The sequence below is a fragment of the Lytechinus pictus genome, chromosome 3 (assembly GCF_037042905.1).
Source record: "Lytechinus pictus isolate F3 Inbred chromosome 3, Lp3.0, whole genome shotgun sequence".
NCBI lineage: Eukaryota > Metazoa > Echinodermata > Echinoidea > Temnopleuroida > Toxopneustidae > Lytechinus > Lytechinus pictus.
The window spans coordinates 27185712-27211538 of record NC_087247.1 but is presented as its reverse complement, the minus strand read 5'-3'; the positions used below and the strand labels follow the sequence as shown (position 1 = coordinate 27211538).

The window sequence follows — 25827 nt, the reverse complement described above, 5'->3', positions numbered from 1 at the left end:
AGCTGAGTAGTAGCAAGGGTGAGAGGCTTGAGAAGGATTGGGTAGATTAGAGAAGGCTGGCTTGAGACTGCGAATGGATGTAAATGCAAACCACCCCAGGCTGACCTAATGCAACAGTGTCACAAAACCGACTAGAGACGGACAAAACTATTGTGTCATTATCAATGACCTATCAGTGGTCGGTTTTGAGTTGGCTTTATTGGTTGACTGTAATAATAATAATAATTATAAAGATTGATTTATTAAGTGCATAATAGATATTACCTAGATGTAAACAGCAAAACCTCTCACTCGGGACACTTCACTCTTGGGGGGGTCAAACGGATTATGAAAGATTGGCTGTAACTGGGGTCTCGGTAATCCCTGATTCTTAGTGAAACATAGATAAGGTGAGATGATGAGATCTTTCTGTTATAGTGCCTTCAGGCAGTGTTATCACTTTGATAGTATTGAAGGAAATCATTATTTATCACTATGCATTTTAAGTGTACTTAGGTGTGTCTGAGAAATGCTTTCTACAACAGGGGCTTTACATGTATAACAATTGTGTTACTGTATCATTCTATTAAATATTGTTTATGAAATGTTACTTTTGTACTTTGTTCTGTAATTTTTCTAACAATAGGACCTGTTTAGAAACTTTCTTGTCAAATAATATTTTGCTAAATTATCTGTACATTTGTGTTTAGACAAGAAATAAAAGGACAAAGACTAATGAAGACATAATAATGCAAAGTCATTGATTGATTAATTAATCAATTGATTATTAAAAATGAAAGATGATGCCACCAATTCAAGGCAGTTAATGCATCCTGAAAAAAAGTAATAAAGATCAAACTCCTCTGCTCGAGTAGTGCGTATCAATGATTGATGGTAAATATGCTGAAAACAAGTTTCTATTTTAATTTTCCTGATTTCTCAAGAAAATTTCAGCTAATGTGCCTTTTTTGTATTGGTAAATGTGATGAAAATATTATTCCTTTTTTGTAGAAAGTATACTTAACACAATGTGCTGCATTGAAATCATTTAATTGATCTTTCAAAACAATACAGTGATTATATATTTTTGCCTAATAAAATGTATTATTAATTTTATACATCATCTTGTACGAGAAACAATTTTATGACTTTACTGTATATATACATATAAATCATGTGCTCGAATAAGATGTATAGATTACTAATAAATAATTTTAAATTTTGTTTATTGAATTGTCATAATCTGTAATAAACCAATTAGCAAATTGGCAAATAATTTTTGTAATCACTGATTCTTTTGCTTCCAGTTGTAGTTGACGATGTTTCATTCCAAATGAATAAATGGCAAATATATTATGTAACTGAAAATCTGCATTTTCCCCTTTCTTTGCAGGTGTTTGGGTGTTGGTGGGGAACTGTGTATATGTGTAGGGCAAGGGTGAGAAAAATATGAAGGGTGCTGACTGGAATTTGTTTGTGTGTTTATTTCTTATTTGTGGGGTGTATTGTATGGATGTTTACTTGTTTGAGTTTTGTGTGGGTGCTTATTTGTTTTGAGTGTGGGGTGTTTTTTGTGTTGCTGAAAGGGAAAGTGGTAGCGGTAGTTTTGGAGAAGTGAGGGATTGATTATCTCCTTGTTTTAACTTGCTTATTATGGGATGGTCCGGACTCAAAATATTGATTTCTAAATAAATAGAGTAAAATTCACAGAGCAACATGCTAAACATTTCATCAAAATCGGATAACAAATAGCAAAATTATCGAATTTTAAAGTTTATCAATATTTTGTTAAAACAGTTATATGCACATCGTCATGAATATTCATAAGGTGAGTTGGTGATGTCGCATCCCCTCTCTCCTTTTTTATTATGAATTCATAAATGTTCTATTTTTTTCATAAATGTATAAATGGCGTGTCTCCATTATGATGAAATAAGTTGCGGCAATAAATAATGCATTTAATCAGTTGTCAATCCAATTGTTTTAGTTCTTGACAGAAAAATGTTGAATAAACCTAAAATTTCATATAATAAAATGCAAAAAAAGAAGTGCGGATATGGCATCATCAGCCCACCTAATGAATATTCATAAAGGCATGCCTAGAACTGTTTGTCCGGAATAATGCAAATCTTTAAAATTCAATAACTTTGTTATTTGTTATCCGATTTTGATCAAATTTTCAGCCATTTGCTTTGTGAATTTTACTCTATTTATTGAGATATAAATATTTCCAGCCTGGACCATTCCTTTAAGATAATTTGGTTTTGAAAATTAAAGTAAATGAATGTTTTAAAACGAAAAACATGTAGATTGAGTTGAATATTCTATCAGTAGACATTCCTCTTTGGGGTGCCGAAGTATTTAGCATTCTTTTATTTCCTTTTATATCCTTAATTTAACCAACAAATTATAATCAAAATGTTTGACCTACTCTTTTTGCCCCCTCACTTTATGTTCATGAAGCCCACATCTGCCCCTGACTTTGTGTGACTTTTTATTCAAATTTCAGGCCGTGTTTTCACATCCGATCAACCGTTTCCAATTCAATGATTTAAACAACCTACCTAATGGACTGCCACTCAGAAAAGTTTACTACATAGATAATAAATGCTGTGTTTATAATCATTACAGATTCTCATCATAATTATGCGAGTTATTCTTCATTGATGGCATAATTGCACTAATGGACACTTCCTGTTGTTGTTGTTGTCATTCAGATAATACAAAATACTTCATCCAGCTCGATATTGATTCTATTTTCAATTCGACCCACTTTCTCTAAATACCACAAAATCTGTATTTTCCCAATAACAAACTTAGCTCTGTCGATATGATCGATAACAGGTTGTAATTTTTCATTATTTAAATGAATAATAAAGATTACTACAAAACAAAATTAGCTATCCTTTTCACATATTTGTATTCATTCTAGAATATACATATACTATTCTGTTCATGGAACTATGGTTTGCATAAAGGTAAAACGGTGTATTAAAGAGTACCCTACATTTTTTGTATGAAACTATTCTTCTCAAACTACATTTTGGCATATACGACAGATCGAATTTTCATCTGAATAGTTAAATGTTTACCCCCACATGTTCTTTATCGGACAAAACTAATATGAATTTGGGTTAAGAAATTTCAAGGTTTGCATCAGCTCCAAAATTTATTCAAAGGGTCCCCTATTTTTTGAAATTTCAGCTCAATACATCACAACCCCCCCCCCCCTCCTCTAAGTCAATTGGGTCAATTGAATGTAGATCTATTTGGGTATAATAAAACCGTTTTAACTTTTGTAACTCCGCTCATTTGTAATCCCCTTGTTTATATTTCCAATTTGTTTTTATTCATTGGGCAAGTTCTGAATCTATGAAGATGGAAATAGCGAGAATATTTCCTATATTTTAAAAGGGTTAATAATATGAGTAATCGCAATTTTCTCTTTATTAGCGCATTTTTCTATAAGATCTTGGAAAATGACTTACATTCGAACTTTCTAAATGTGTTATTTTCTTTAGCTTTCGATTTAGTTATGTATAAACACAGTGCAATGAATATTCGTTTCCGAAATAGTTTAACCGAAACCACAAATGTTTAATGATCCCTATTTTATCATCATGAACATAATTATGAAAGCATATAATAGGAAAATATATGTATGTAAAAACACTACGAAAGTTTGGACACAAAACTCTTGAAGAATATTTACATACAGTATATATATATATATATATATATATATATATATATTTCTTTCCATTTCTTTCACACAATATTTAAATATAAAAGAGTTGCCAAAGCTGTAGTACATGTATAACTTCACACACATATATATATATATATATATATATTATATACAATGTCACATATTAATATCATTAGTATCTTTTTATTATCATAATTATTATGTTCTATCATACAATATACGTAAAGGTACTTCCTAAGGAACGACTTATCTTAAAATAATCATCTGTTGAATGATTGCGTAACCTGACTTTCGTAAACACGTGCAATAAGTATGTGACGCTGTATCTTAAGTTTGGGGAAAAAAGGAGGAAGGCCCAATGGCGTTTTGGAAAAACCACAGAGAACAATTGAATCATACTTGAATATAAATCATTTGCAAAAAATCAGGCTTTCATTTTAGAAATATACCTGGGGGCCGTGTGGTCTAGTGGTTAGACCCTTGGACTCATGTTGTGAATTCAAATCCCAGCTCTGCCATTAACTCCTCTTTAACACACAAAAAAAAATGCCCGAGAGTAATTTCTGTCGTCCATACCTGTCAGCCACTATGACTGATTAACGTCCACGTTAATGTTTTATATGTTGATTTCATGCTAGCTTGGCGTTGATGCGGCGGAAGGTTGACTTGCCGAGTTCTACGCGAGTTACCTCAACAGAAACAGAAGCTTGTAAATCTAAAAATGACTGGGTCGATTAGCATCGATTATCTTCGATTAGGACTTTTCTAAAATATCATTGGGCAAATTATTGCATCATTCACGACAATTCGTGGGCTATTATAGATGTTTCTCTAACGAAGGATCTAACCGTTTGAAGTTTTTACGAAAGTCAGTTTGCGCAATTACCAGATCTCCAAAGTTTGCAGTAAGCCGTTAAAGGTTTAATAATCTTCTCGTCACCCCATCTGACTAGTCCTTGTGGTTTCTTTTATTCATTTATTTTTTGCCATAATTTATCAACAAATAGGGTGGGTCTTCACAAGTTACTAAAACCGGGCCTATTTCAATTTATGAAAGAGTGCGTATAGAGTTCGGACAACGTGTCCTCTCACTGTCTCATGCAGGTGACGAGTATGGTTATGTCTCATTTCGATTGTTGAGGCAATCTCAACGGTGTGGTGTCTTGTATCCTCTCGCCATCACATGTGACAAGATGTTTTCTTCGAGAATGGGGGTGTCTTAACATTTCTCAAGATGGTTTATTCAGTCTTGGCGGCGTCTTTCATTTATTCGCCATCACGCTTAACGAGTATGGGTGGCTTCTTATATCATCTCGGCATCATAGATGACGAGTCTACATAAAGCATAATCAGTCTGGGTTGTGTCTTAATATGCTTTATGAAGATTGGCGAGTCCGGATGATGCTTAATATTCCTCTCATCGCCACATTTGATGAGGATATGTTTTAAAGTATTTTTGTTACTACAATCGATTGTGCCTGCCAGAGATGTATATTAATGTAATGTAATATTTCCATGGGACCTAATCCCCTAACAGTGTTGTCACTCTTTGTGATAGAAATGGATGACGTAAAACTATATTTCCCCTGCAACGGTAGGAAAATCTGTTAGGCGTCATTATTCTTATAGCGTTGCCATTCTCATCACCGCGGTTGACAAAAAAAATCTGGTTAGAGTTTCACCACTGTCTCATCATCATCATCATCACCATCATCATCACGATCATCATCACCATCATCACCATCATCATCACCATCATCACCATCATCAACATCATCATCATCATCATCAACATCACCATCAACATCATCATCAACATCATCATCATCATCAACATCATCATCATCACCATCATCAACATCATCATCAACATCATCATCATCATCATCGTTGACGAAGTCTGGATGGCGTTCCTCATTTTTTGTCAACACCTGTGCTGCGATTGAGATATATTCTATTGACTCATTCTTACTAAAAGTTCGAGTCGCCTCAATATTTCAGCTGAAACATCTGAATCTATTTTTTATGACTTTCTCACCTACATGTAAGTAGATGTTTCTGAGTGGTATTGAAATAATGTAACTGTACACGCCTCCATGTACATGTATATAATCGAAATTAAAATTGCTTTTGTCGTCATTGATATACCGTTCTATATGCATTAAACTGCAGGTTCATATAATGTATCCCTCATAACGGCCAGATAAATATATTGATTAATGAAATTAATTTGCTTGCGGTGTCCATTCGCAAAGTGCTATAGCTGCTGCTGAGTCACAATACTCGGCCCTGTACTTCTGTGTGGTGAGGTTGAGGACCATGCACCGACGACCACTTTTCTTAGGTTCATCGGTGTCCCAATCTGAATGAAATAAAATAAATATTTGGGTGGGAAATAAAAAAATATTTATATAACGGCCATAAGTTATCGGTTGTGGCATCGTCGAGCACTTTCGAAAACTCACACAATAAGGTGGGGGAGGCTGGGTATATGGGACTCGTCGTCCCTCGACCTCCGAATATCTATCCCCACGAATTTATAAGATTATAATTAAAAGAAATATACAAATTTGAACGATTGGTAAACATTATCAGATGCTCATAATATTAGTACAAACTTAGACCGGGGCTTACGGTTTTTTTTATTTATTATAATATGCTGTAAAGCTCTATTAGCCGTTCTGGGGGAAAAGCGCGATATAAAAACTGGCTATCATTATCATTATTATCATCATTATTATTATTATTATTATTTTCCAGACTCCAGAATACGAACATACTATTTACATTCAAGAAATAAGAATCATATGGTTTGATTCCCTTGGAATATGATTTCGCTTAGATAATCCTTGCCGGAACTTATTTGTGGAAGGATGGTCATTTCTGAAAGTATATAGGGCTATTTTGAACATGCAGAAAGACGTTATTTTAATTTCCACAATCAAATAAAAAGGAAAAGGTCAGCATATTTACATTATCGACTCATGTAATTATATATAGCCAATTAAGTATGAAGATATAATAAAATCAGAAAAAAGAAGCATGACAAGAGGGGGAGATGTCATTATCAACCAACCAATTACATATTCATGATATAACTGTTTTCACACAAAAAAAAATATTGCAGAAATTTAAAACTCAGTAACTTCTTTAGTTTTTATTAGAATTTGATAGAATTACAGCGTTTTGCTCGTTGAATTGAATTCTTTATTTGGATGTTATTATTGCCAGCCTCGACTACCCCGTCTATATTGACAACAATGATACAAATACTAATAATAAAAACAACACCAACAACAATAACAATAATCAGTGGCGTAACTACGGGGGGCATGGGGGGCACGTTCCCCCCCCCCCCCCCCAATCGGCCGGCCAAAAACAAAAAACGGGAGAAAAAGAAGGAGAGGAAAGAAACGTAGTGGGAAAGAAGAAATTATTTTACATTATAATGTTATATTATATATGTTATATTATATTACATAAGAAATATTTTTTTTCATAACTATATGCAACACTATTTGCTCAGGGCCTATTTGTTCATTATTCCTGGTACTCGCATTGTCTGTTTAACGAGATATATAATCATGTTGTACTAAAACGTCCTGTTTTCAAGTCAATATGCACCAAATAGATTTCATCGCACTTCGAGTTATTATTATGCTTCTTTTTCATGACTACTTAAAGTGATTGCCCCATTTTAAGGTCTGCATATAACAAATTTCCTGTCCGTGCTTACGTTCGAATTAGTGGATTGATGAGATAATGTCTGCTCTTCATGAAGTCCTAAAATCAGTCCTTAAAATGTCTCTTTTTCTAATGTAAATATAAAAAATTTCAGCTCGCGCTTCGCGCTCGCATCGTTTGGTTAGTGAAATACGTATGGTCTTAGTAGATTCCTACAAACAAGCCTTAGAATGCCCCTCTTCAGATCTGAATTTCCTATATTTTCAGCTCGCACTTTGCGCCAGTGAGATGCGTATGATAATCATGATTACTATGACTTCAAAAAACCCTTCATGTGTTTGAATGTGATTCTAACAAAATCAGCAATCGCTTGGCACTCCCATTTGATGACTATGGTGAGATATGTATACTCTTAATGGATTCCAAAAAAAGAAATAGTCCTTAAAATGTCCCTGTTTGGGGTCAATATATACAAAATTTTCAGCTCGCGCTTCGCGCTCGCATGATTTTGTTAGTGAAATACGTATGGTCTTCGTAAATTCTTACAAACAGGCCTTAAAATGCTTCTCTTCAGGTCTGAATTTCCTAAATTTTCAGCTCGCGCTTCGCGCTCGCAATATATGATTAGTGAGATGCGTATGTTAATCATGATTACAATGACTACAAAAAGTGTTTCATGTTTTCTAACAAAATCAGCAAGCGCTTGGCACTCAAATTAGATGAGTATGGTGAGATATGTATTCTCTTATTTGATTCCTAAAAATAGTCCTTCAACTGTCTCTGTTTGGGGGCAATAAATGCAAAAATTTCAGCTCGCGCTTCGCTCTCGCATTGTTTCTTTAGCGAGACAGATACGTATTTTTAGTTTTTGAAAATTGCTTATTATGTCCCTTTTTAGGTCTGAATATAAAAAAATGTTCAGCTCGCATCATTTGATAAGTGAGATACATTACATATCCGTCTAATGGCAGTCCTTAAAATGTCTCTATAAGGTCAATAGGCCTATACCTGGCAATTGAGCGCGCAAAGCGCGCTCACCGAGTGACTCAAAAATTTTGCTGGTGCCCCCCAATGCCGCTGACAATAATAATAATAATAATCATAATTATCATTATGGTAATAATAATACTAATGATAGTAATAACAATGATAATAAAATAATATATTATTGATCACGTATATAGAGCTACAGAGAGCTGAATGTGCCTTACCCCAGTAGCCGATATCAATATTGTTGTTGCTTGAGTATCGGTAATTACTGTTATAGCAGTAAAACCCATGTTCAGGGTCACCGGACAGATACTTAGGACAACCGATCCAGAGCGATGACCCGGAAGGAATTGCCGTCTCCGAAATGAAATCGATGATGAATTTTTTCTCCACGTCGTCGGTCAGTTCGATAAGCCCAGGATCGTATCCCGATGGCTGGCCGAACGGTCCCGTACAGGCATCTCGGGCATCTTCGAATGCCATCGGGGTGAACGCGCTAGAAGACAAGCCGTACTCTTTACCTTGGTAGCTTGGCGGTGCTGAATGTTGTAAAAGAAATGCAACGTTATGAAAATAATGTAAGGATGAAGAATTTTTAGCTTCTTTAGAATTCAACCCCATTTTCTGTCACTTCTCGGTCTACAAGTGATATAGCGAACTCTCAATATGTAATTAATCAGAAAATCTCTTTAATATGGCATTGGTGTTGAATAAAGACATTATTTTCGTAACAAAATCAGATTTTGAATTGCCAGTGATGAAACACTCCTCCAGGATCTGGAAAAGGAATACTTACTGGTTGACGGGTCGGTAGGAGAACCGGTTGACGGGTCGGTAGGAGGACCGGTTGACGGGTCGGTAGGAGGTCCGGTTGATGGGTCGGTAGGAGAACCGGTTGACGGGTCGGTAGGAGAGCCGGTTGACGGTTCGGTAGGAGAACCGGTTGACGGATCGGTAGGAGAACCGGTTGATGAATCTGTAGGATTGCAAGTTGAATCAGTAGGACTACAAGTTGACATGTCGGCAGTGTTGATACCAGTTGGGACGTCAGGAGGCGAGGTTGTCATCAAATGTGTAGATGCCGAAAGCTCCGCCGATGGAGTGGTGGTGGTAACGGAGGGAGATGTCTGCGTTGTAACTGAAACAGATGATGCAGGATTAAAAGAAAGGAGATATACATTAACATTAATGTATTAAATTTTAGGGAACATCTGCCTTGTTAGTATTCATAGTAAAAGCCCGCGTCCGAGTCTCAAATTAATCCTCATCAATGCTCCGTCACTACCCCCACTCTCCACTTCTTCTCTCTTTCTCCAACGCTGTCATCACTATCGCTGTGACAAAACCGGATGAGTGTTTTCAGCGAATTGGGGCGGACAGAGTTAGTTTTCAGTTTCTGGGATGTGTTTTATGATGGATTCCAATGTCTTAAGCAAAATGATCAAGGAGGCCTCAGAGGCACATGTCCCTCTTTTGCCCCAAACCAACGGTATACCTGCCCTTTTAGAAGAATTGCCTCCCCTTTGATGTGATAAAGGTAGTGAGCGCATTACCCCCCCCCCTTGCTCTCAGGATGGATCTGCCCTGTCATGCTGGATCTACCCTATTTGATGAGTAGAGTTCTCATGGGATTAAACACAAAACAATAATAACAAATAGATGTAACAAATCATTCAAGAAATGAATAAATACATAAATAAATAAATAAATGAATAAATAAATACATACATACATACATACATACATACATACATACATACATACATACATACATACATAAATACAGTAAATAAAAAACATCGTCAATGCGAACATCATGGCCTAACAGATATAACATACCGTGTTGGCAGTTGGACCCATTAGTTCCGTGCATGCATTGACATCTGTAACTCGATCTTGTCTCCATACAAGTTCCTCCATGAAGACAGGGTGAAGATGTGCAATCTACACCACAAGTGGAATGGAATGGAATAGAATGAATGGGGTGGAGTGAAATGAAATTCAATCAAATAAATGGAATGGTTTTGAAATTAACGGCACTGAACAGAATTGAACAGAATAGAATATAATGGGGTAGAATATGATGAGGAGTAATTTGAATGGGATGGATTGGAGAAAAAGGAAACAGAGTGGATTCAAAGAGGATTGGGATTGTATGGTTTGAATAGAGGTGGATTGAATATGATAAAATGGAATGCAAATTGGGTTGATTGAATTTAAATCAAATAGAAATAAACATAATTGTATATGGAGTGATAAGGGTCGAATGGAATTGAACCATGTGGAAAGAAATAGAATAGAATGAAATGAATAGCAATGGAATATTGAAATTTAACTGGAATAAATTAAATCAAATCAAATGGAATGAAATATCGAATCGAGTGGAAAAGAATAGCAATAAAATGTAAAATAGAAAATAGGTGTAGATAAGAGAAGTATGGATGTCAAATGGGAAGGGAATATATAGGGACATAGGGAAGTAAAAGGGGTAGGAGAGGGAAAGAGAGAAGGGGAGAGGAAGTGGAGAGTGGAGAAAGAGAAATAGAGAGAGAGGGGGGGGGGGAGGAAGAGCAGAGTGACACCCGAGGTCGAATTTGTTCCATGTCTGAAGTAATTAATAATCATGATAATGATCATCTTTTCGCTCATTTAATGAATTAAAACTCATCATCCCTTACGAGCAATAACCTGAATTAAAGGTTTTAAAGGGGTTATTCTTCCTGTGTTTCACATGCTACGTAACCTTCGGCACCATTCACATTGAACTTGAATTTTGATTGACGCGTGTTGACTTTGCTATACATAATTTCAATCATCAGTGACAGTCGTGAGGTATCTGACAGCCAATAATTGCGCAAAAACACTACAAACAATGCACATTTCATTATATGACCTTCATGGGAAAAACAAATCATATGAAAAAATTTTCTCATCACGTATTTTATTATCTTCCCGACTTTCAGAGAGAAGAGGGGTAAGCAGATAAAAATCCTTGATATTACGAGAATCAGGGATTTAAACCTTACGTTGGGTCAAACTTCCTCTCTAGCACGAGATATAATAACACCTATTATCATAATTATTCATAATTATTATGAGGTACAAATTTATACACGTTAGCTAAATATTTGAGAATGCTGCTGTGGAGAGTAGGGAATCACATCACAGTAATATTGATTTTCTTTTTAACATTTTCTTTTTCAACGTTCGTAAGTCATCTGTATTATACTAACCATAATCTATACCTAATAAATCACGATTAACGGACAAATTTATCCACTTTTCAGTCGATGGTTCCTTTTTTAGTGAGGGGAACAGTAATCGATGCATCACTATAACGAAAGATCTATACTTTAAATTTCACGATTATGATATTTTTTTCTTTCAATGAAATCTTCCGACAGCATATGTCGTTAACAGTCGACAAGTTTGTCTCTAACAATTCACCTTCACTCTCCCTCATTTGGTCTCTCTCACTTTCTACTGTCCCTGTGTAACCTAATTATAAGCCTACTACCAAATTTTCGTAAAATTCTACCCCTGGTATGAATGAGATCATTAAATTTCACTTAAATCGATACGAAACGCGCTCGCAATCAGTACGGTTGCTTCACTCTCTCGCTAATAATTATTGTCTATAACTTAGAAAATTTGATGTAGCCCCATTCTTGAATCTCTTCGAAAAATGTCCTCTGTTGGTCATCCTCTTTAGATGTGTGGGTGTGTGTGTGGGTGTGTATGTCAGTGTTTGTCTCTCCCTCTCTCTTTCCCCTTATTTTGATCTTCCACTTACTATATTGTCATCCCAACTCCTTCCTTCACTATTTTCTCTTTGTTTGTGTTATGTTTTCTCCATCTGTACAACAGGAACGATGTATGCTCAGTCGCTTGCTCACTGACACACACAAACAGTACCCCCGCTCACACAACATTTCCGATCTTAAGCGGTTAATGTTATTGCTCTCCATTCATCAAATTAATTAGAAAATACATACTAACGTCATGCCCGAAGAAAAAAAATATATGAAAGAAAAGCCTATTCAGGTTTTACGAACGTAATTAAAATACCATGTAATGACGTATACCTACATCAGAGATATACAAAGTGATATTGTATAAAAAGAAATAACAAACAGTGGAGACCGCACAGAAGCGTTGTTAGCGTAACAGAATGTTAACGTTAGGGCCAGTCACACCTTTCACGGGTGACCACCGCCTTGACGCATTGTTTTCACTAACAGAGCACTAAAAGTAGGCCTACCGGTATCGATAAACTCACAGAAGCTTAGCCGAATTCCTAATAATCTAACAATAAAAGGCTTAGCAGAAGCTAACAGTGGCGCTAATGCCCGCTAATGTTAATACAAATCACTAACAGTGCCAAGGGCACCAATAGTGACGATGTTAGTGAAAATTTATCTCTTTAAAACTTGTCTCCCTAGCTTATACCAAGTAATTTAAAATATACCTCGACCGAATTAAAGGGGTATTCTGTGCCCAACAATATATGAATAAATTTAGTAAAATTAGATGAGCAAATTGCTGAAAATTGCATCAAAATCTGATAAAAAATAACAAAATTCTTGAATATTAAAAATTAAACACTGTATTTTGCAACTGATATTACTAAGCAGCATGTGTCCATGAATATGCAATAAATGGAACGATAATGCCATATCCTCTAGCTCTTTCCCCTTTTTCTGATTTATTGAAATGAACTCGTAATTGTCTCAAATGTGTGTATGTTGCCCGAGTAACAAAATGATGATCTTTGAAGCAATATTATGTGTGGACAAAATTTAAATAAACCTAATTTTGTATGATACAACAGACCCTCATTGCATATTCCTGAAGACCTGAATATAAATTTCACCGAAATAGGGCCTAATGCAAAATTTTAAGATACCATAATTTTTGTATTAATTTCCAATTTTTATCAATTTGTCAGTGTTTTGTTTGTCTCACTTTACTGTTCAAACCGTATTATTTTCTTCAGCCTGGAGTACCCCTTTAGGAATAGGTATATAGCGGGGGATGTTGATTAGTGCCAAGATATATGATCCTTTTCAAAGATTTTTTTTTGCAAGATATATCATTTATTTAGGTGTTTGAAGACATTTTTATGAATAGACCCTACATTAGAAAGAAGAACAATAGCTGATGAAATTTATCGCATGATAACCATCATTGGCAAATACTCTATCATGAGCATGATGAGTGAAGTCTGTGAAGATCACTTTCAAACAAAGAAACTGATGAAAAGTGGGATTGCATTTTTTTTTGTGCAGAATCTCTATCGTAATATCATGATAGGCTAATTTTTTAAAATCTTTTTGAAGCTTATTCGATATTTTAAAAATTAAATTAGTAAATATATATTTACTACCTGCTGCCATTTCATGTTTAAAATGTAATAATAATTCAATTTTGTAGGCCTATATATATGATAATGAATTACATTCCTTTACCCTTTCCTAGACAAGATTTTAAACTTGTAGGATGTGCAAATAATCATAACTAAATCTAAGTTAAATCTAGATCACTACGCACAAATTATAGATTTTGTCTAACTCTAATCCCCTAACAACAGCTTTCTGTGCCTTCTGTGCGGTAATTCTACCCATGTTGTTATAGGAGCTGATTTGTTAATGGATAATACTATACAGATTGTGATGTCAAGCGTTGATCCCAGATGTAAATAGCGCGTTTTCGCCCAGCGTCGTACGACGCTATCTACGACGTAGAACGATCTCTTGGTTCGTGCGTCCGTCGCGCTCAACTCTCGCTTGTAAGCAGTTTCGCAAATCGCTGAACGCGGCCGGATCGACTGTATATGTTCCTACTATGTGCACACAACTGGCAGTGCCATGTGTCTTGCAGTCGCGTCGTCGACCGAGCCATGCAACGGCTTTTCAATCATATTTCAATAATCATACTCGTTTAAACTTCTACTGTAACATTTTGAAATTATACTTAGCTTGATTTTAGTATAATTGAAATGGTACTCACCGAAAAACTCGCATTCGAGTCCATGTTTTGAAGCTTTCAGCTATCAGTGTAGTCAGAGTAGAGTACAACATGTGCATGCACGCGATGGGCGAATGTGTTTACATCGGCTCAGCTTGCTCGCTCTACAAGCGATCTGATTGGCTGTTGACGGCTGTTGACAAATCCTACGTTCTAATGCGGACGCCCGCTAATTTGCGGAAGAACCGTCCGTGATTTGAGCTCAAGAACGCTCGGGCCTCTGTTTCCATGGAAGTTGGCGATTTTTGCACACGACCCTTACGTTCTACGTCGTACGACGCTGGGCGAAAACGCGCTAATAATGCATTATAGCCATCGCGGCGAGATTACCAGTTGTAACAGGGCCCTTTGTTAGCGCAGTGTAAGTGAAATGTTACGCTAACAGCGTTTCTGTGCGGCCGATACTGTAGTTGATAGGATGACATATTGTTGGTTAAAAACACACACTAAAGTTAATATGAAATGACTGTAATTGTAATCATACAATTGACGTACAATGTTAGAATGCATTTATTGATTTGTTTATTTGGGTTTTTTTTTTCAGAGGGAGGGGGGTCACATTATAAAAGCTCTGCTTTTCATTAGATCCCCCTCTTTCCACAGGCATCTTCATTTATCTATTATTGTGTGCTTAACAAATGTTCAATGTCGAAAAAAAAATCATTTATATTTTGTTGTCTTATATAAGTCTCAGCAATGCTATTGGATATAATCCTATGTAATCATTCTTTATTATTTTTTTGTGAAAATTAATGGGTAAACACGATTTTCTTCAGGGTAGGACTATCAGAAGGCAGAGTCAAAATATATTTGTAATCGCAAAACTACAAAAGTTACCATGACGACAATCCTGAGACGACAACAGGTACTCACCAGGTCGCCTACAGATATAGTAACCACTTTGTGTGGAACTATCGCAGAAGGCATTGGTTTTCGGGGCCTGGACCCACTTCTGGACCAATAGGACCGACATTCCGTCATCCAATTCGATAGCGATTGACGGGTTGCATTTGGGTGGGTCGTAGACACACGTAGTGGCAACTAGAATGTATGAGAACAAAGTGTACATGTTAAGTCACTTCTATATTTCTTTGAATACTTTTCATAACCATACTTGAAAAAAAACATTATAAATATTTATATTATTAAACAAAACTTTAAAACACGAAGATACGGCCCACAACCACACAGACCCACTTAAATTTACACTGACACCCATATCTTTGTCATTTTCTAAAATAGTGCATTAGTATCTCATTAAACACAAATTATTTCCGCTTTGAAAACACACATGCGCGTATGTGCACGCCGGCACGCACCCACCCACACACAACCATGCACACACGTACCAAACTACGTCTGTGTCAAGCACACGACGCACAACCACACACCTCTCTCTCCACTCTGCCTTTACACACACACACACACACACATGTACATTTTCCAAATGTATCTCTACCCCTCTACCAGATATATATTCCACACTCACACCCACACTCTGTATCTATACAGCACACACACAGACAAACACTTGCACCCATCCAAATAGCCATATCTCTTTCACACACACTGTACACCCACATTCTTTATCTAACACACACAATTACACACGCACCCAAACGACTTTTCTCTCTCTCTGTATCCCCCTTCTACTATTTCTTTCTTTCTTCCTTCCTGTATGTCTTTCCTTCAGTGGCGTAACAGGCGGGGGGCAGGGGGGGGGGGCAGGTGGGGCAAGTTGCCCCCCTGGCGGATTTCACCGGGAAAATAAAATACAAAACGGGAAAAAGAAAAAAAAAGGAGGGAGAAAGAAAGAAAGAAAGGGAAAGGGGGAGGAAATGGGAAAAGGAAAGGAGGAAAAGGAAAGGGAAAAGTGAAAAGAAAACGCAATTTTTTTTTAATGGAAAAGGAAAAAAAGCGGGAAAAGGTACGAAAGAAGAACATTTGATAAAGAACAAATCATTCCGAAATAGGCTTATGTAATGCAATAGCATGATGTGAAATGAATTAAAATATGACAAAATGGCAATAGCGGGAAACGAAGGTAGAATGGAAGTAGTCAAAAGCTAAATTAGAAAACAAAGAAAAGGGACAAGAAAAAAAAACACACCCGGGCTGCCGAGGATTGAAAATAAAGAGCGGGAAGAAAGATGGACTGCATACAACATTGTGCTATAAGCTTGCTAAATTTTATGCAAATAAGCTACCTGGGCTTTGCCCCGTACCCCACGCAGTAGGGGCTCTTCATCTATAACCATCAAATGGCTCTATAACGCCCCCGTTCAATCACGTTCAATCACTGGCATACAGGCGCGGGGGGGGGGGGGGGGGCTTGGTTCCACACCCAAGAGGAAATAAAAGAAATTATGAGAGAGAACGTGTAATGAAATGAATGGAAACAAAGGAATGTGCTATTTGCTGAATAATGGAAAAATCTATCACATAATTAGAATTTAATCTCAATAGGCAATTTTTTGTCCAGCTCGCTTTGCACGCTGGCGACTTTTAACAAATTCAATTCAATTCACTTTACTCACATCCATTAAAAAGGTACAATATACAATATTATATGAACAATAAAAAATCAATATAATGACAAATAGAAATAGTAGAACCAACATATAGTGGATGTAGGATGTAAATTTTCCCACATTGCTATGTTTTGCCCCCTCAAATTTATTTGGTTCATTACGCAACTGGGTTGAATAAATGTGTTGTGTACAAGCTATATTCTGTATATACCCGCGATTTGATTAAAATAGCGGCAATCTGCAAGGTTTAAATGGCTTTGATATCAAGAAGTTCCGGGGGCTCCGCCCCGGACCCCAACAGCACATCACTGCCGTATATGGAAGGGTTGGGCCATTGGCACCCAAAAGTTCTACAAACAAGAACGAAAAAAAGGAGGAAAGAAAAGCAAAGGAAAAGTGTAGGATATCATTTTATTTACTGAATATAATTTCAAAAATATCTCAAAGTTAGATTCTCATGAAAAGGTGATTTTTTCTCGCTCGCTTCGCTCGCTCGGGACTTATATTATAGCTTTTTAGCACATGTATCATACTGCGCCCCTCGTTTTTTTTTTACTCTTCACGCTACTGTCGCAAAGAATCCTGTTCACAGTGGGGTACAGACCAAAAAAAGGGAATGGAAAGAGAAAAGAGTAAAATATATTATTTTCTGGATATCATGTCAAAATCTATCACAAAATTGGATTTTTGTATTAAAAAGGTCAGAATATTTGCTCGCTCGCTTCGCTCGCTCGCAACTTTAAAAAAAAAAAAAAAATTCTTCCCGATACGCAATATCTGGCCCTCTCAAAATAGTCACCTCATTACACCATTACGCCTGTTCATACCATGATATGAACGGGAAATATTTGGCTCTTGCCCCCCCCCCCCCCTGGCCACCGACCCCTGTTACGCCGCTGCTTTCCTTCTCTTCCCACTCTTTCCCCTCCATCGTTGTATGTCTTTCTTAGCTCTTTCTTTTTTCCCTCTCTCTTTCCCATTATTCGTCCCTGGCTTGATATGTTCTTTTTCTCCTCGTTTCGACATTTTCCTTTTATCATCATAAGATATTTCTCTATTTTCCAATCATGTTCCAATTGGGGGGAAAAGGGAGAAAAAAAGAAAAATATTGTAACTTTGAAGACGTAAAAATACATGAAAAAAGGGTGTCCTCGAAAGTACGCAATGGACTCTTTAATTGAGCAACTGTCAAGTATATTTCATTTGCAAGTTTAATAACGGAATGGTTGTTGAATGAAAGTTTTATCACAAGATGATAAATACGTCAAATCTCATTCAATATCTCCTCTCTTTGGTCTTTTCATACACACAAAATATAATTATTCTTGTCTCGATCTTCCCGTCCATCACGACTATGTATACAGTGTCATCACCATCCATATACCGTACTCGTTGAAAACATCTCATGTTGATTTGCATGATATGAGAGAAATAGGTCATTTCCGACGCCCATGCGAGATAAAAGAAAAAAGGGGACACTGGTCAGAGTTTGTTTTAAAAAAAGGCAAGGTCGGCGCCGAGATATTTTGACGATGGGGTGGGGGGAGGGACGAGAATACAACTAAAAATTGTCTGATTTTTTTCTCAATTTAATTATAGGGGATAGTACAGAGGTATATTTTATAAATACTAAACACTTTTATCTTTAAACTATCACACATGGGATTCAACATGCACGCATACGTGCGACCTTAAGAGGACCTCATATTTTTTTTATTAATAGAAATATATGAGTGTTATTGAGTTATACGGTCTACAGATTCTCCATTTTTATACCCCTCTTATATCCCTCCTTTCTTAAATTTTCCCTCTATTTATTTTCCCTCCTTTTTTCCCACTACTTAAAATCAATTTGGGACAGTTGCCACCTGCGCCCCACCCCCGTGGTGTCGCCCCTTAAAATGAGTATCGGTCTTTGAATTTGTGACAAACGTAGAATAAAACTACAGGCAGACAGAGGTTATGTGATATCTAAAGAAGACTGACCTACCATGCCCACTTAATTTTTGGAATTATAATTTTAAAAAATGAAGTCAACTGAACTGAACTTATTTTTTTTTCAAAATAATTGTTCATCTTTTATTGACGATTTCTCTTTTCGAAAACTACTCGTTTAATTCAAAACGTGAACCAGACCTTACTTTGTTGATAAACAGAAAGTTTAATGTATAATAATTTGAAATATTTTTGCTTCTAAATGGAAAAAAAAAATTTCGTGTCTGTTGATATGTTGTTATGTTGGAAATAATATCTGAACTTGAATATCAAAATATTGAATATAATATATTTTCTAGTTTCCATGAAAATGTTCTCAAAACAATGTAACGAATCATAAAATGAAAATTGCAATTATATAAACAAGCATATCTCATTACTGTGCGTTGCCTCTTCTAATATTTCATTTTCGTTCCACAATAACATGTAAGATCATACGCCTACAAAGGAGATATATAATGTAAAAATAATTGACAAATGCATTTCAAATTGTCTATTGTAATACAGCGACATAACAATATGTACACATGACCGCTATAGAAAATCGTGGCGGCGAAAAAGTAAGTTCTGTATGATCAGGTTCATGTTACACAGAGGAACATTTATTCATTAGAAGAAATCAAAGGAAGAAGAACTGGGATTACTATTGTGAGATATGATACAAATCAATCAAAATAAGGCATCACGCATGTTATCTGACCCATGTTAAACATGTTTTTCAGTGACATGAATTGAATGAAACAGGCGCAAGAAAGCTCCATTTCCAACATTGATATGATATTCTCACCTACAATATTTTATGATCAATTTAAGTTTCAAATGTACAATTAAGATCTATACACATACATTTATATTGTTTTACATATTTGTTTATTTCTCGATTTTTCTTTAATAATTGATTGCATGTCTTTCTAGTGATTTTGTACTGTTCTGTTGAAAATAAGACAAAAAACTAAAACTGAAACTAAAATGTTTTTTCCGAGCTTTCGGCTAAAGGCCACTTTCAAAGAATCTGCTGGATTTGTAATTCTTGATTTCATACTTTTGTTTTCGTTGATGCCCAAAATGATAATAGTTCATAATATTTTATATGTACCAGGGCCCATGGAACTGGAGGCGGGCAGTGGCGTAACAGGTGGGGGCGGATTTCACAGGGAAAATAAAATAAAAACGGGAAAGGAAAGGAGGAAAGGGAAAAGTGAAAAGAAAACGAAGAAAAAACTTTTTTTTAATGGAAAAGGAAGGAAAGCGGGAAAATGTACGAAAGAAGATCATTTGAGAAAGAACAAATCATTCCGAAATAGGCCTATGTAATGCAATAGCAAGGCGGGAAATAAATTAAAAGGTGACAAAATGGCAAACAATAGCGGAAAAAACGAAGGTAGAATGTAATTAATCAAAAGCTAAATTTGAAAACAAAGAAAAGGGACAAGAAAAAAAAATAATAACACGACCGGGCTGCCGATGATTGAAATTAAAGAACGGGAAAAAAGATGGACTGCATACAACATTGTGCTATATAAGCTTGCTTAATGCTATGCAAATAAGCTACCGGGGCAGACCCCACGCAGTAGGGGCTCTTCATTTATAACCTTCAAATGGCTCTATAACGCCCCCCATCCCCGTTCAATCACTGGCATACAGCTGCGGGGGGGGGGGGGGTCTTGGTTCCACACCCAAGAGGAAATAAAATAAATTACAGGAGACAACGTATAATGAAATGAACACTCTAAATTACAGGGATTTAAAACAAGTCCACATGGACTGTAGTTAGGGACCAATCGAATTCCGGATTTAGTTTGAATCCTTAAGATTCATTTTTAAATCTCGAAAGATTTAAATTTAAATCATTTGAGATATAAATTTAAGTCGTTAGGATTAAAACTAAATTCAGAAATCGATTGGTCCCTAGCTACAGTCCATCTGGACTTATTTTAAATCCCTGTAATTTAGAGTGTTAATGGAAACAATGAAATGTGTTATTTGCTGAATACGATGAAAAAATCTATCACATAATTAGAATTTAATTTCAATAGGCAATTTTTTTTCCAGCTCGCTTTGCACGCTGGCGACTTTTTACAAAATTTTCCCTCATTGCTATGTTTTTCCCCCTCAAAATATTTGGTTCTTTACGCAACTGGGTTAAATAAATGTGTTGTGTAAAAGCTATATTATGTATATGCCCGAGATTTGATTAAAATAGCGGCAATCTGCGAGGTTTAAATGGCTTTTATATCAAGAAGTTCCGGGGGCTCCGCCCCGGATCCCAACCGCACAGCACTGCGTATGGAAGGGTTGGGCTATGGCTCCAAAAAGCTCTACAAACAAGAACAGAAAAAAAGGAGGGAAGAAAAGCAAAGGAAAAGTGAAGATAGGATTTTATTTACTGAATATAATGTCAAAAATAGCTCAAAGTCAGATTCTCATGAAAAGGTGATTTTTTTCTCGCTCGCTTCGCTCGCTCGGGACTTATATTAAGCAGCTTTTTAGCACTTGTGCTATACTGCACTCTTTTTTTTTTACGCTACTGCCGCAAAGAATCCTGTTCACAGTGGCGTATAGACCACAAAAAGGAATCTAAAGAGAGAAGAGTGAAATATATTATTCTCTGGATATCATGTCAAAATCTATCACAAAATTTGATTTTTGTATTAAAAAGGTAAAAAACTTTGCTCGCTCGCTCGCAACTTTTTTTTTAAGATAAATTTTGCCCGATACGCAATATCTGGCCTTCTCAAAATAGTCGCCTCATTACACGATTACGCCTGTTCATACCAAGATATGACCGGGAAATTTTTGACTCTTGCCCCCCCCCCCCCCTGGCCACCGACCCCTGTTACGCCGCGGGGGGTTGGTGGCTTCAGCCCCTACCTTTTTCAATAAACGTGTACAAAACATGAAAAATGACCATCAAATCATAAACTCATGCGTGTTTAACCCCCTTTTAGTGTAAAGATATTACAAGTCAAACTAGGCCTGCATACATATCACTCTACCGATGCAATTCGCCACCCCTACTGACTTAGCCTCTTGTCGAGGCCCTGGCGGCTACTTCCCGAGCGAAGCGACGGACATTTTATTTCGCGAAGCGAATTAGTCCTGGCATTAGTCCTGGAATTAATCCTGGCTGTGCTCGCCAGGCGAATAAGGATATCCCTCGCTTCGCTCGGGGAGCAGCTGCCAGGGCCTCGACAAGAGGCTACTACTGACTGCACCTGGCGTCTGCCCGAATAGACGTCACGACTGACTTTTCTGCATGATTCAACGAAACGACCTTGCCCTTCATGCTACAGTCACATGAACAAATTGACTCTAAACCGATCAATTATATGCCATTCGGAATAACGTAAAAGCTTTGTTGAGTCTGGAGTCGGTGGAACTGCGGCATTTCAGCTAGTCTGCAAGCATATAGACTCATATTTGACTCTTTAACCAATAACAGGTCTAGAGTAAAGACTAGACGCCAAATGTTCTGTCTGTGTCAAAAAAAGATGGATATGGTAGAGCCAGCCACAGTACATAGTGAATTTAGTCTCACTATTTCAGACTCTGCATTATGCACTATTCGAATTGCGAAAACTAAGGGTCTGTGCCTGCAGACTACATTACTGCAGCATAACATCCGGTATCATGTATAGAGTCGATTGTCGATTTGTAATTAGTAATTTTTTTTATCATATCAATTAGAAGAATGCTGTATTGAAGACCAAGCTAGAAGGATATGAAACATCCTTTACCAGAGACCGTGCATGCTGGTCAGACGTTTGCTTCAGACGAAGGACACTAAAAGAAGTTCAAATCGAAAAAAAAAAATTATTTAGTTTAATCGTTGATGTGGGATATTATCATGATGTCTTCATCTTTAAGATATTGTTTAAGAGTACACATGCCAATGACGTATGGTGTTTAACAACCAAGTGTTTTTTAAGTGCCTTCAATCTTTCAAGAATGAATTACAATTGCTTTTCTGCATTGTAGCGCAGTGACTGCGATAGAATCTTCGCTATTTCATTGAGAAAACGTTAAAATCATTCATGTCCAACTATATAAACTTGTCTCCTAGATCTCCTTTCGCTTGGTTTAAATTTGCTGTCAACCAAAGTCCCCATCCCCCGCATGAAATCAAATCGCCTTGCATGTTATAACTATATAGATCAAATAATTCTATTCATGAATATCTAACAATGCATTGGACCAATCTAATCAACCTGATTAATGAGATAATATTATCATGACCGCTATCCGCTATTCATCCGACGAAATCTATCCCAGGAAATCTATTCATATTTCTGGGCTACAAGCTGTTAATAGTTGTAAATTAGGATTTGATGAATATACAAGGTGAATACTCACACAATAATCACACTCCTTTCATATCTGATAATGGAAATTTTTTAGTTGCATCATAATGAATTGTATCAAATTAGCCTCTTTCTTACAATGGGTGAGGGTCACATTGATTAATAATGCACGTGTACATGTTGGCATCAATTATTATAATAGCATTTTCATATAAGCCTATTTGATAAACTATAAAACAAAATATATGAAAAAAAGATGTATTTAATTCGGGGAGGGAGAAATGTTGAATTGTGTGTAAGTTCTTTTTAATGCACGTATCAAACAAATATATATTTTTTTTATAGGCCCTACATATATGCCTTATTTAAATTTTACTATTTTTATATGTTTGATTATGCTAAATATTATGTAGACCTACTCTCATGACTCTATCTATGGAACAATAATTATGAATGAAGAATTTCATGAAATAGCTGGAAGATATGATATTAATTCTTCCTTATCGTTTGTGCACTTCAATTGCAGAAGCCTGAAACACAATCTTGATCAATTAGTCAGCTGTTTAGATAACATTAATCATCCTCTGTCTGTTATCGGTATAACCGAATCATGGTCAGGGGCGGAAATCTCTCCCAAAAGGTAGGGGGGACACAGGGGCGGATCCAGTCTTCGCCAATGGGGGGGGGGGGGGCGGCGGAAATTTGTTTCAGCCATAGTTTCCCCGATCGGCAGCTCGAAGATGATTTTTGTTTGTTTCTTTGAAGGGGTAGTCCTCATTAGTCACTTCTTAGCTTTATTATTATAAATTAATATATAATATCATAATCCTTATTTATATGATGCGAGCGCGAAGCGCGAGTTAATTTTTTAGAATTTTTTTCTTAAAATTTGAACATTCTGGGCAATGTCTGTTAAAAAGATGTGTATACAACTTAAAAATTACTACGAACGCAAAGCACGAGCAGAAATGAACTGATGGAAAGATACCTATTAAAGTAGCATTTAACAATCAAATAATGCGAGCGCGAAGCGCGAGCTAATTTTTTTTACATTCTCACCTAAATAATTGCAACTCAAGCAGAATAGGTATATAAGTAAACAATCGATGCGAGCGCGAAGCGCGAGCGGAAAATTTCGAGATTTAGTCCTATAATATTTACTGAACGAGACACTCTATTCATGTTTTGTAAATCATGAAGAGAATGAGTATTAATAATGCGAGCGCAAAGCGCGAGCAGAAAATTTTTATATAGGCCTACGTTTTCACTTAGCCATGAAGGCGTTTCATATTCACGATAGCTATATAATTTAATAATTGATGCGAGCGCGAAGCGCAAGCAGGTTTTTTTTTCTCGAGATTTAGACCTAAAAATTGGCCACTCTGTTCATGTTTTGTAATCCTGAAAAGGATGAGTCATATGGGGTCTTCCTACATTAATAATGCGAGCAAAAAATCGCGAGCAAAAATTTTTGATATTGTGATCTGAAACTGGATAATGATTTAAATAGAGAACATTCAGTATCTGAATAAACATGCGCACGCGTGTTTCATATTTAGACCTATAATCTAGGCATTCTAAATACATCTTTAATCATGGAATCATGAAACTTTGATATTCCGATCTGAAAAAAAGAGTCAATTTCAGCTTTATATTTCAAGCACTTTGTAGAAAAATTGTAAGGTGGATATGGATCGCACTTAAAAAAGAGCTGATATTTTGCATTATTATTACTCTGAGTTTTGACATAGGACCGAGACATCCTTACGATATGTCATCAAATGAAAATAATGACTTTCTTCCTATTCCTCTTGCTAAGCGAGATGAAACAAAAGGGACAATTTGATTATTAAATTAATATCATTTTTATTAATGCCTAATGAGGGCGCAAAATCTGATATTATGGCATAAAAACTTGACATTTCACCTTTGTAATTATGAATAGGATGCATCAGTTAATATATTTTTAACCATTAATGTGAGCGCAAATCGCGAGCTAAAATTTTTGATCAACTGTCATGAAAAGGGGATTTTAAGTTGTTTGTTGTATAATCAATATTGAAACATATATATAACTCGCCAATCAAAATGCGAGCGTGCAGCGCGTTAGCTAATTAGGGATATTTTGAAAATGATAGGTACCTGATAAATCAAAATTTGCGAGCGCGCGCAGCGCAAGCAGCAAATGTTAATATTCAGACCATAAAACTGACACTCTTACAGAGCACTTTTTAAAAATCAATTTGTAAATCACACAAAATAATGAAAGTTCTATTTCCGAGGTGAAATATGTTTTGTATATTGACTTCCAAACTTCACATTCGAGCTCCATATTGAACAAAATATGTAAATCACAGGCAATGCGAGCGCGAAGCATGAGCGAAAATTTTATAAAGTGGCATGAAAGATTCTCTTTATTTTCCAAGTCTTCCCCTCGTCTTATTTTATGCACTCGTCGCCCTTCTCTTCTTTTCTCCTCTCTTTTCCCTCCTTTATTCTTTCTTTCCTTTTTTTCTTAAGTTTGCTCCGCCAAGAGGGGGGGGGGGCTTGGCCCCCTGGTCCGCCTACGGGGACAAGGTGCGCGAAAATTTGACAAGCAAAAAAAAAAGGG

The 25827-nt window shown here is 36.3% G+C and overlaps 1 protein-coding gene across 1 annotated transcript; it reads right to left on the bottom strand.

The window, feature by feature from the left end:
* Window positions 1-4673: 4673 nt before the first annotated feature.
* Window positions 4674-15424, bottom strand: LOC129256418 (mucin-2-like). Its single transcript, XM_054894628.2, has 5 exons — window positions 15263-15424; window positions 10202-10306; window positions 9159-9500; window positions 8584-8901; window positions 4674-6050 (listed from the first exon to the last, which is right to left on the bottom strand). Exons 1-5 carry the CDS (start codon window positions 15360-15362, stop codon window positions 5914-5916), a joined length of 1002 nt encoding a protein of 333 aa, XP_054750603.2. The 5' UTR covers window positions 15363-15424; the 3' UTR covers window positions 4674-5913.
* Between the last annotated feature and the right edge of the window lie 10403 nt (window positions 15425-25827).